The 13107-nt window shown below is 39.7% G+C and overlaps 1 protein-coding gene across 4 annotated transcripts in view; it reads left to right on the top strand.

The window, feature by feature from the left end:
- The window catches only part of NRP1 (neuropilin 1), a 215660-nt gene that overhangs the window by 89312 nt on the left and 113241 nt on the right, over positions 1–13107 (top strand). For all 4 annotated transcript variants that reach the window (XM_037039876.1, XM_037039879.1, XM_037039878.1 and 1 more), the window contains one exon: positions 1811–1977. In XM_037039876.1, the coding sequence (XP_036895771.1) occupies positions 1811–1977 (167 nt within the window). The remainder of the gene's footprint in view (positions 1–1810; positions 1978–13107) is intronic.

Genomic DNA, 13107 nt, shown 5'->3' with positions numbered 1-13107 from the left:
TTTCATATTTTACCATTTCACTGAGTGGATGAAACCTAATGAAATACATGGTCATTGTTGTTAACATTATTGTTTTATGCTCCAAAACTGTTGTGTTCTGTGTAACCATATGATACTGCAGCTTACCTCTGATAGATACTTTTGTGTTTTAATAAAATAAACTAATGATGTAAATAATCATTACCAGGCCAGGGGCAGGCAGCATGAGAACTAAAGGGCTCAGGAACAGGTGGTTCTTGCATCCACCCAGTAAGTATTGTAAGTGAAAATAGAGAATTTTCACATTTATCAGATATTGGAGGAAATAATTCAATAGTAAAGTTTTACTGAAACATAATTTTTATAGTGTGTACCCATGTGACACCTACATACATTCAACTTTGAAAATAAATCAGAATTTTCATCATTTACTAGTACATTTCTAATAGTATTTCTGTCAACCTAGATCTAGTTGGGAAAATATTAATTGCTATGAGATCTTCATAGCCTTGTACTAAAATAACTATTGTCATGAACCAAAGTGTTCATTGATAGACTAATGAATAAAGAATAGGTGGTACATATGTACCAGGCCTGCCCAGAAAAAAGTCCAGCCATTGTTAATGAGGATAGTTTCAGCCACATCTGTGTAACCTGGCAGTGAAGGAGAGAGGACTGGAATGTGCATGCATGAACAATGACAACCTCACTGTACCAGTCAGTGGGGGCAGCGAACACCATTGAGTGAGCATGTGTACTGTATGGCCTTTGCATTCAAAATGACTGAGCCAGGAGAGCAACGAATAGGCATCAGATTTTGCGTTAAGCTTGAACAGTCCTCCATGGAAACTATTCAGATGATTCAAAAGGCCGCAGCCATGGGCAACTGGTGGTTGGCAGTTTCATCACAACAATGCACCCACTCACGCCATCACATCGCCTGCAGAGGTTTTTGGCAAAACATTAAATCCCCCAGGTGATTCAGTCCCTTTACAGCCCCAATTTGGCAGCCTGCAACTTCCGGCTTTTCCCAAAACGAAAATCACCTTTGAAAGGGAAGAGATTCCAGATGGTTGATGTGATTCAGGAAAATGCAACAGGGGAGCTGATGGCAATTGGGAGAATTGTGTGAGGTCCCAAGGTACCTACTTTGTTTAAAGATATTATTTATATATTTTTAGAGAGGGGAAGGGAGGAAGAAAGAAAGGGAGAGAAATATCAGTGTGTGGTTGCCTCTCATGTGGCCCCCACTGGGAACCTGGCCCACAACCCAGGCCTGTGCCCTGACTGGAAATCAAACCGGTGACCCTTTGATTTGCAGCCCACACTCAATCCACTGAGCTATGCCAGCCAGGGCTCAAGGTGTCTAATTTGAAGAGTACTGAGACATCATTGTCCTGTGTGCAATGTTTCTTGTATCTTCTTCAGTAAATGTTTCTATTTTTCATATTGCATGGTAGGATACCCTCTGGACAGACCTCATACAATGGAATATTATTCAGTCATTAAAAAGAATAAAATCTTGCCATCTGAGACAGCATGGGTAGATCTAGAGGATATTATACTGTAAGAGAAATAGGGAAAGACAAACACCATATGATTTCACTTATATGTGGACTCTATAAAACAAAATAAAGGAACAAACAAAACAGAAATAAAAATTATTGCCATGAAAATACATATATTAGTGCTATGTTTTAATAAGTCTCTTGCTGTCATCTTTTGTAAAACTTTGTTTGAATAGAATATGAACTTTTTAGTCTGCCAGATTAAAAAAATAAACATAGGTGCTCTGTGCTTTAGTGACTTTAGACCATTTCCCCTCCTTTAGATTTCAAATGTATGGAAGCTCTGGGCATGGAATCAGGAGAGATTCATTCTGACCACATCACAGCTTCTTCCCAGTATAGCACCAATTGGTCCTCAGAACGCTCCCGCCTGAACTACCCAGAGAATGGGTGGACCCCTGGAGAAGATTCCTTCCGAGAGTGGATACAGGTATGTCGCATGAGACAAGACAAATTCAGGGTGGGAGATGATTTGGGTCATCTAAAAAGGCTGTTGAAAAAAGCAATGCCTGCCAAATGCCTTCAGATGAGGAAAGAAGGCCAATGGGCAATGAGTGACTCTGTGGCATCATTATATCACGATAGCACACCATCAGAGCAAAGCAGGCCCAGGTGATATCTCTGAAAATCCACATGTCTTCTCAGATACTGACATATGGCTCTTTACAGAATTTGAACATAGATGTCTCACTTTGGTAATACTGAAAGATCCCATTTTCCCCCCAAATTGCACATTTTTATTAATATGCTTCCTACTTTAACAGATGTTTATTTCCTTGATGAAATATATTAAATCTATTTATAGACTTGCATGAAATAATTCTTTCCAAGTATAGAGTTTTTTATTTGTTTATTCTTGTAGAAGAAGGGAAGAAATGGATTGAGGTTTACTTTTCCACATAGCTCAGTATAGCACATGCCCAGGGGGCAGTTTATTTGAGGGCACTGGTCTCTGCGGATTATATTTACACATACATGTATGAAATACACATATAAATATTTTCTTATTAGTGAAACTGTTTTTGCTTTCCTCACCTTGCTCTGGCATTCCCTTGGCTGCCATGACCCTTACACTCCCCACAGACTCCCCTCGCCCCACCAACGCCTCCACACTTCACTCTTCCCAGCAGTTAATCCCAACGCCACTCCCAATCCTCAACTTGCCCAGCCTTGATGTCTGGATACTCCCACCCAAGGCCTGATGCGTGCATTCTTGACTGTTTCACACATTGTCAGATGAAACACACATATCAGTTGACTGGGCTGAACTGTGGGCAAATTATACAAAGTTACTTGCTGAAGGATCCAGGCTTTCTTTTGAGGAGAGTAAGCAAAACCTGCCTGTTTTACATTCATTGCTAAATATATATAAATGACTGATTCCCAGAGAGAGTTCTAGGCAAAAGAAAAAAAGATGATTAATCCCCTACTTTCCACATTTATTGCTGTTTCAGTCTTTTGATAACAAAATACCAAATTTTGTTTTACTTCGGAAAGGTCAATATTAGTTTAACATACACTTAAAGTGAAATGGCCTATTACAGGAAACTGAACTTGTACTAACCTCTAAATGATAATGCTGAGAAATGTCTAGAGGGTGAGAAAAGATGAGATTTTTCACCTTCAGACTGCTTAATCTGCTCTAGGTTGTGTCAGGAATTAAATAAATTTGCCTATGTCAAAATATTTCTTGGCAACTTGTTTTTCTACATCCCAAACCATCAAGCAGTTCTGTGTGATTGACAGATGTGCCTCTAGAGGAAAGCTTATGTTTTGCAATGCTAAGCGTGTTTGTGTGGTAATGTAGCCCTATTCTCAGTAATGTGGAGAGCTCTCAATAATTTAGGGCAGTGGTCTTGCAATGTCTGAAATTGCACCTGAATTGCAATTCTTCTACAGGAGTCCAGTCCATAGAAAAAGGGAGATAAAAGGGGCTTTCACAAAGCATTTTTCAACAAGACAGGATTTACATCATTCTTAAGAGTTAGACACAACTTGAGATCGCCCCAGAACAACAAAATCTCACATGTTCCATCTCTTCCATTGAAGCATGGTCAGGAGAAGTGAGGTAACCAAACAAGAAGGTTTATTTCTTGCTCATGCTGCCTTCCACCTCTAGTCAGCCAAGGGCTGCTCTACATCCCCTCACACCAGGACCTACACAAGGGAGTGGCCGTCATCAGAAAAGCTGACTGTCACCAAGACAGAGGGAGAAAGAGTATAGCAGAACACTTTGGCTCTTGGGTTCCTTCAGAAAGAGCACTTCCACCTACATTTTATTGCCAAAGCACATCTCACAGCCATATTACACATCCAAGAGCAACCATTTGACATGTACTAGAGGGAAGAGAGGTAGCTACAGTTAACAATTGTGTCACTCTTAGAATAGTTAAGCAAGCAAAATACAACCAAAGACACTGAAATAGAGAACAGGGGACAGTGACCAGAGGGGAAAGGGGGGAATTTCAGGGAAAATAGGGGAGGGGTTTAGAGGAACAAATGTAAAGGATACATGGACAACAACTAAGAAGGGTGGAAATGGGAGGGAGGAGGGAAGCATGGGGGGTGGGGTAGGATGGGAGCAATAGACAGAAAACTGTACTTGAAAAAGAAATAAATTTTAGAAAAGAATAGTTACCATTTATTGAGTGCTTCCAGACCTTGCTGAATACTTGGCATATTTTTATTTAATCCAGCAATCTGCAAAAACACAATTATCCTCATTTTAAAAATGAGAACACTAAGGTTTGGAGAAATTAGTAATTGCCTTAGGTTACAATTAGTGACCAGGCTTGGAAGCAGTGTCTGTGGGACTCCAGCACCATCTTCTTTACTAGTTAGTGTGCTGCATCTTTATCATTCATTACTGTCCCTGTGCATTCAAGTGGATCTGGTGAAGCATCACTCCCTTCCACTATACTTCCCTCCCGCTGAGAAGATACATGCCAACATGACTTGGGTGCTCACTCCCTCCAAGCCTGGGATGCAAGGGCCTTGCTCCTTCATCACCCAAGAAGGTGAATGTCAGAGAAGCTCAGCATCTGTTCATCTTGACATAAAATGAGCTTTTCCTCCTTCAGGAGTTCAGGGGGTTCATTTACATGCTTGTTGTATCTGTGTACAAATTGGAAGCATCTAACATCTACCCAATACATAATTATGAATAATTTCATGTATTTCCAGCTTTTCAGAAACTACATGGAAGTGGTTAGTTCCTTGTTTTGTATTGGGTGGATGCTTTACAGATTACCCAAGCACAGCATAATTGGACTGCGGGCATGAGGCACACACCCTATCACAAGGGTGGTGGCTCAAGGACATTTCTGTGTCTGTGCACATGAGTATGCAGATGGCATCTGTTTTCTTTTTGAGCTCTTTCTCATTTTGCATCAAATATACACCACAAACATGTTTCTGTGGCAACAAGGACAAACACTTGCATGTGTTAAATTAATAAGGCAATATTGGAAACTGACTTTTCTCTAAGACAGGAACAGTCTTTGGTTCCCATTGTTTTCTCTAGGAAATTACTGAGTGACACAAAAGAAACAATGCACCATTAACCATCGATATGAATATTCACAGTGGTGCTTCCTTTGAGGTCTGTTGTCTGCAGAAAGCTTAAAAACAAGAGGCAAGGTTTAGTGAGAAGGAGCAGGAAGGGAAGTCTTGACTCACAGGCCTGCACATGGTCATATCCTGCTCCAAAGGCCCCTTCATATCCTGAATGGCTGAAACCTCTTAATTGTCAATGGCAGACTTAATCACACCATGAAATTTGCCCATTTTTTCAAAGTATTCATTCTGTTCTGTGTCCTAGAACTGCTTATCTTATTATTAATTTAATCTTCTCTTGTTTTTGTTTTTGGTTGAACCCTCAAGGATTCAAAGAGGAGACTCAGACTATCAGTGGTGTTATTAAAAAACCTTATTTTTCAAACACATCATTAGAGCCCAAACCATTAAGGTTATTGAAACTGAGTTCCTTTTCCTATGAAATTAAGGTAATGTTACCTTCTCCATTTCAGCTCTAGCAGTTTGTAATGCTATGAATCTTGGAGAAACAGTCTTAGTTTTGTTATTCCATCTCTACAAATAAGTGCATAGCAAACCTGTCCATTTAGGAGACATGTTCTCAAAGATCCTAAATGTAGCTGTGCACACACAAAGCAGAATTTAATTCATTAATTATTTCAGTGTCTTATTAATGATAGTGTTCTCCACACTACAAACAGATTTATCCTTCCAGCTTTAATTAAAGCTCTTGGGAGCACTTTCCTCAGAACAACTGTGACTTTTCCCTGATTAAAATGCCAGGAGACAAGAAGAAAAAAGGCAAGAGACATTATGGTTGGATGGAGTATGAGTTTTGCTAATCCAAAGAAATAAAAATGGCACCAGGCACTAATCAATTACTACACCCTCCAATGACTTCAGGTATAGAATTACTTGACAAACCAATTCAAGCTGCACTCTACTCTTCTACAAATTTGAGGGCATTGTATTTTGTGGGAAAAAATAGTATTCGATGATTTATGCCTTCACTTATTCCAGAAGTCCAGGAAGCAGCTGACTTCTAAACCATATCCTACTTGGTTTGGTAAATCAGCCTCATTACAGATTAATCACACAGAAGGAGGAGCCCTCTGAGATGAATCTGTAGCTGTTAGCATACAGCAGTCCCTGACCCAAGGGTGCCTTCTCTCTCCACTACATGTTTGAGTGCACATGTTTACTCTGAGGTATGAGTAAAAGAAAAGTTCCAGAAGATGGGAGGTAGTGCTAACCTTGTCAGGAAGCTTGTTTCCCTTTTGCTTCCTATGTATTTCTCTTGCATAATATTTTCATAATGTTTTCCAATGGAAGAACCTTTGAAAGCAGACACCAGTAACAAAAGTCCTTAGTGTGATAAAGAGGTGGGCTGATGTGAATCAAAACACACCCACCACAACACATACACACACACACTCAGTTCTGGGCACTCAGCAGACTGTCAAAGAGAGTAGGTGCCCTCATTAAAGTTCAATATGCAGAACTGGTCAAATCTGAGGCCTTTAGGTTGCTCAGTGGATTTTCAAATTAAGTGTAAAACATGTTTTGAGGGTTTTTTAGATATTTTATTGTTTATGCTATTACAGTTGACGTACTTTTTCCCCTTTTGTCCCCTTCTCCATCCAGCCCACTCTCCAGTTCTATAATCAGTCCCATCACTGTTGTCTATGCCCATGGGTCCTTCATATATGTTCTTTGACTAATCCCTTTACCTCCTTTCAGTCAGTTCCCACATCCCCAATCCTCTCTTACAGCTCGCTGTCAGTCTGTTCCATATTTCGGTGCCTCTGGTTCAATTTTGCCCATTACTTTATTTTGTTCGTTAGATTCCTCATATGGAAGTGAGCTCATATGGTATTTGTCTTTCACTGACTGGCTTATTTCATTTAGCATAATAGTCTCCAGTTCCATCCATGCTGTCACAAAAGGTAGGAAGACATGTTCTAATAACAAAACCTAGGGGTTTTTATAGCATTTTTCCTTTTTAAATGCTTTTTTGCATACATATCCCATTTTAGTCTTAGAGTGTAAATTAAGTAGACCACAGATTTTTATTTGCATGTTCATGAGGCCCAGACAGGTTAAACAATTCACAGAATCCTGACTTGGTGAAGAGATGGCCATGGTGGGAAAAATCAGCCTGACACAACTGAAGTGGACTTCCTTCCACAGACTGGGGAGGGATGCAGGAGGCACTGAGACATCTGAGAGCAGGCAGCAGCTGGGAATCACCACTGTGGTCAGTCTGACAAAGCCCAGGATGCAGCTGGAGTTTGCCTAGCTCTTCAGGCCAATCATGTGAAGTAAGCTCTGCAGATACTCTCATGCCAACTGTACAGTCAAAAGTGACAAAGCCATGTGAGGTCTTCAGGCCTCACAAGTCACAGAAGAGACTATTCACACAGCCAGGTTCCTAACCCCCAGGCCCAGGGTCTCATTTAAAATAAGAAAATATTTATATAGTGTTGGAAAATTTAGGGAAAATACAGCTGTTCAACTGAATGTGTATTTCCCAGGTGTTCTGTGTGTGTGTGTGTGTGTGTGTTCGTGCACCAGCATGCTGCCACTTATTTATTGGAACTGATACTAACTTGCTAATTTATTTATTTATTATTTATTATTTTTAATATATTTTCTTGATTACGCCATTACAGTTGTCCCATTTTCCCCCTTCATTCCCCTCCACCCTGGACACCCCTCCCACCCACATCTCCCCCCTTTAGTTCATGTGCACGTGTCATAGTTCTTTAGTTTCTACATTTTCCACACTACTCTTTCCCTCCCCCTGTCTATTTTTTCCCCACTGTCTATGCTACTTATTCCCTGTAACTTCTGCCTGCCTCTCCTCCTCCCACTCCCCTGTTGCTAACCTTTCATGTGATCTCCATTTCTGTGGCTCCGCTCCTGTTTTAGCTGTCTGTTTAGTTTGCTTTTGTTTTAGGTGTGGTTGTTAATAACTGTGAGTTTGCTGTCCTTTCACTGTTCATATTTTTTATCTTCTTTTTCTTAGATAAGTCCCTTTAACATTTCATATAGTAAGGGCTTGGTGATGATGAACTCCTTGAACTTGACCTTATCTAAGAAGCACTTTATCTGCCCTTCCATTCTAAATGAAAGCTTTGCTGGATAGAGCAACCTTGAATGTAGGGCCTTGCCTTTCATGACTTGGAATACTTCTTTCCAGCCCCTTCTTGCCTGTAAGGTCTCTTTTGAAGAATCAGCTGACAGTCTGATGGGAACTCCTTTGTAGGTGACTGTCTCCTTATCTCTTGCTGCTTCTAGAATTCTCTCCTTCATTTTAATCTTGGGTAATGTAATTATGATGTGCTTTGGTGTGTTCCTTTTTGGGTCCACCTTCTTTGGGACTCTCTGAGCTTCCTGGACTTCCTGGAAGTCTATTTCCTTTGCCAGATTGGGGAAGTTCTCCTTTATTATTTGTTCAAATAAGTTTTCCACTTGTTGCTCTTCCTCTTCCCCTTCTGGTACCCTTATAATTCAAATGTCAGATGTTTGGATGCTTAAAGATGTTCTGAAGGTTCCTAAGCCTCTCCTCATTTTTTTTTTGAATTCTTGTTTCTTCCTTCTTTTCTGTTTGGTTGTTTCTTTCTTCCTTCTGGTCCACTCCATTGATCTGAGTCCCAGTTTTCTTCCCATTGCTATTGGATCCCTGTGCATTTTCCTTCATTTCACTTAGTGTAGCCTTGATTTTTTCATCTAATTTGTGACCAAAGTCAACCAGTTCTGTGAACATCTCGACCACCAGTATTTTGAACTGTGCTTCTGATAAGTTGGCTATCTCTTGGTCGCTTAGTTGTATTATTTCTGGAGCTTTGATCTATTCTTCTGTTTATGCCATTTTTTTGTCCTGTCTCACCTGTAAGGTAGTAAGGGGCAGAGCCTAAGGTATTCACCAGGGCAGGGCAACCCACATTGCTGGGTTGTGATGCTGTGTGTGTGGGCAGGGTCAGAGAAAAAACAATGGCACTTGTTCTGCTCCCTCCTAGATTTCAGTCCCTTCTGCCCCTTCCCACAAACAAATTGGATCCTTCTGGTGCTGGTTCCTGGGTGGGTGAACTTGTGTACATTCTAGGACCCTGTGGGTCTCTCCAACAAACTCTCCTGTGAGACTGGAAGTCTCTCCTGGCACCTTTTCAATTGGTGCTTTTAGGCTTTATTTCCTGTCACTGGGACCCTGGGTTGCGTTGTCTGTCTCACTGCCCGTTTTTGCCTAGTTTATCTGCACAAGAATGTGTGACCACGGTCAGCCAACCACCTTTTGTGCTCTGCTAATTTCCTTCCCCTGCCCAGGGTCTGCTAGCCCTGGACCACCTGAGCTCCCAGGTCTGGCAGCCACTGCTTTTCCTGCCTCGACCCCTCTCAGCTGGACGCCAACTCTGCCCCTCTTAGCAGTCTGGTTGAATGGTTGTTGGACTCCCATACAGTTCAGTTTCCTGCCTGTTCTAGTTGTGTTTTCGTTTCTAAATCTTTGTCGCCCTTAATTTTGGCTGTGCGAGGAGGCACAGTGTTTCCACTTATGCCTCCATCTTGGCCGAAGGTCTGCTAACTTGCTAATTTAGCTAAAACATTGATATGGAAAAGAGATGATTTGCTTGAAAAAAATTTCCCAGGTGAGCTTTTGGTTCTCTTGCCCTTATTCTTTACTGACTTCTTTTTTCTACATAAAATGAATGCTTTTCATCCCACCCTTCCTGCGTCACAGGTCTCTATTCTATGACTGGCTTTCCACCCAGGAGGCCCATGTTCCCAGTTGCTGTCTCCTGGGGAGATTTTCCTAACGCTTTCTCTGGTACCTTGCCTTTTCATATTACAGTAAGTGATTAGAAGGAAATATATATAAGAACAGATTGAATTCAGAGGGTTTTTTTCCTTTAGGGAGGATGTGACTTGAGGAAAACAAAGCACATGTAACAGAATTATTTAGACATTTATAACTGGTTGTTCGCTCATATAGAAAACATAAAGATAATTTTTGGTCAAAAACTGAATTGACCACTTAATTCAGTTTTGTAAATCAGCCAAATGATTTTATTAATTAGTACAAGGGTATATATCATGTCAACCCTAAAGAAAATGTATGACATTTAAAGAAACTTCTCAGATTTTTATGATGAAGCATCACTGAAAAGACAATATTAAAAAAACCACATTTTAGAAAAAAATTACACTGAAAAACAAATTAATTTTCATAGTATGCACATTTCATTTTGCTTACAGTTTGGGCTTCTTAATGTTTTATGCCAGTGTATATTTGTAGCCAACATTCATAGTTGCACTCTAGAAGAAATTTTTTCTTTCTAGGATATGTAGAGTAAGAGTAAAACTAACAACAGATGCAAACGTTATTTTGTATAAATTCCTTATTTTGTATATGTTCAGAGGTTAAGTGATGTGCAAGATCATGTAGCTAGTTAATGACTGAACCTGGACTGGTATCTTAGTGTCCTTTCTCTCACTTCTTTGCTACTATTTAATTGCAACAATATGTGCAAATGGATTTGGATTCTTTTTGAAAAAAGATGATTTCCTGGAGACCAAGCAAGAACACTGAAAGCCCAGCATAGTTCTACTTAGTTGTCTATTGGTAAATGATGTCTATTAATTTGAACACTCACTGTAGAAGCTTTAACTTAAACAAATGGTTGAACTATCTCAGGAGCAGAGTTCCTCAGCCTGGGTAATACTGACATTTTGAATTATACTTGTTTGTTGGAGGCCTGTCCTGTGCATTGTGGGATGTTTAGTAGTATCCCTAGCCTCCACCCACTAGAAGCCAGTAACACAGACACACACATGCACACTCACACATGTCTCCACTGTGACAATCAACAATGTCTCCAGATGTTGCCAAATGTCCTCTTGGAGGTAAAATCAACCCCCAATGAAAAGCAGGGGTGTAGAAGATGCCCCAAACCCTGGTCAACACATTTTTAAAGCAGTCAGTTTAATCAGCATTTTGAGATTAAAAGTCACTGGTTGTTTGGCTGGTTTTTGTTCCTTTTCTACTGCTTATCATAGATACTTGAACAGAAATGTAGCTCTTTTGTTCTCCAAAAATACAGATTCATCTATTTACCTTATGTAGGAAAATAGCCTCATAAACTGCTTTGCTTATATTTCTGCAGGTTCACTATTTTTAGCTTTTAAAAGTGAGCTATTTTTAGCTAAATAAATACAGATGTTATTTTAGAATACTGCACACTTGGGTCTCCAAATGCACCAATAAGGATAAAACTTAAGAAAGGGAAACCCAAGGACAAAAATCAAAAGTCATCATTGACAAGATTTAGGGAAAAAAACTGAAATGAGCTTCTCCACACCTGGACACTGTGTGTCACTGACCTTTGTGTGTTTGAGTTTTTTTGAAGTGTGCAAATCAAAGGTGTTTTTTTAAACTTTAAATATGATCAAGAGTAAGAAACTGTATTTGAAAAGTCTGTCTATTGCTTACTAACTTATCTTTTCATGGGAAAAATACTATTAAGTTTCCAATTCTGTAATCTAAACAACAATACATTAAGAGCTATCGATTACCACTCATATCCACAGACTAATAAAAAGCCAAGGTTGGTGGTCTCGCATCTGTTTTGGGTGAAATGCTGTTCCTGTCTGTGGTATTTAAAACTTAAAGAACTTCTGTTATTGTGCAACTGGGAATCCTCAGGGAGTAAAATGTTAATGAAATCCACAACATGTATATACTTTATGATAGCAGTTGTAACAAATTTCTTTGGTGGTGTTTGTTGATTTCTGTCCCAGCGGTAATAATTGTACCTTTACAGAGTGCATTAATGTTCACATTTAGGAACAATGGCTATGTTTATGCAGCGTGTAATGTAACACAAACTCCTAAGCTTTAAATAACTTTCATATTGTAATTTGAAAGCCCCAGAGCAAAAAAAAAATGTGTGTTCTACAGGACTGGAGGAACCAACAGTTTGAAACTTCTCTAGCACATCCAACAGCAACCTCCTCAAGTGCTGAAAAAGGTGCACCCTGGAAATTTTGAAGCCCAGATAGATGCTCATCAATATTATATGCCCTGGTATATTCCTCACTTAATGCACCATTTGAAAGTTTCTTATCAAAATGGCAACTTTTATCCAAATCAAAATAACAATTTTGGATGCTCACCCAACACACACACACACACACACACACACACACACACACACTTCCTTTCTCCATCTCACCCCCTGGCCTTCAGGTTTCATTCAATTCTCTGTTCAGATAGAGCAAAGTAGATCAAATAAAAAATGCCCTATAAATCCCAATAGTAATAAAATGTGTTATGCTTTTATATTTCCAACTGCTGAGCAGAGTAAAAACTTGAGACTAATTGCATATTATGACTCAGAATAATCACATATATACTTGTGCAGGTGACTCGTGCCATTTTTAACCCTTACCTCAAGAGGTTAAAAATGCATTTGTGGCATTCTTCTAATTGCTTTCCTTTAGAAGAACAAAGTATTAACTTTACCAAAGTTTTAAACATTATATATTTATTTATTTTTAGAGAGAGAGGAAGGGAAGGAGAAAGAGAGGAAGAGAAATGGCAATGTGTGGCTGCCTCTTGTGCACCCCCTTCTGAAGAACTGGCCCACGACCCAGGCATGTGCCCTGACTGGGAATTGAATTGGTGACTCTTTGGTTCACTGAGACTAGTACTCAGTCCACTGAGCCACACCAGCCAGGGCTAACTTTACTAAAGTTTTATTTCTCTTATAGTTCTAATGCTTTAAACTTATAACTACATTTTCTGGATTTAGCAGAGAAATAAATCTGCTCTTTCATTCTTTCAGCAAGCCTGAGAGGGCTATTGACAGAATTGCTCAGGGGATAATGGGTGATTGGACCAGACAGTTTCTGAAATCCCTTCAAGCATTTAAGATTCTATGAATCTATTAAAAATAAATTTAATCTATCAGATGATACTCTGGGCTTGCCTACATGAAATTATACATTTATGAAGCATAGCTAAAATTCA

The sequence above is a fragment of the Sturnira hondurensis genome, unplaced genomic scaffold (genome assembly GCF_014824575.4).
Source record: "Sturnira hondurensis isolate 20B ecotype Veracruz unplaced genomic scaffold, ASM1482457v3 Scaffold0025598, whole genome shotgun sequence".
In the NCBI taxonomy this organism is placed as follows: Eukaryota; Metazoa; Chordata; class Mammalia; order Chiroptera; family Phyllostomidae; genus Sturnira; species Sturnira hondurensis.
Note: the sequence above shows the minus strand (reverse complement) of the source record. Positions and strands in the feature narration are given on the sequence as shown.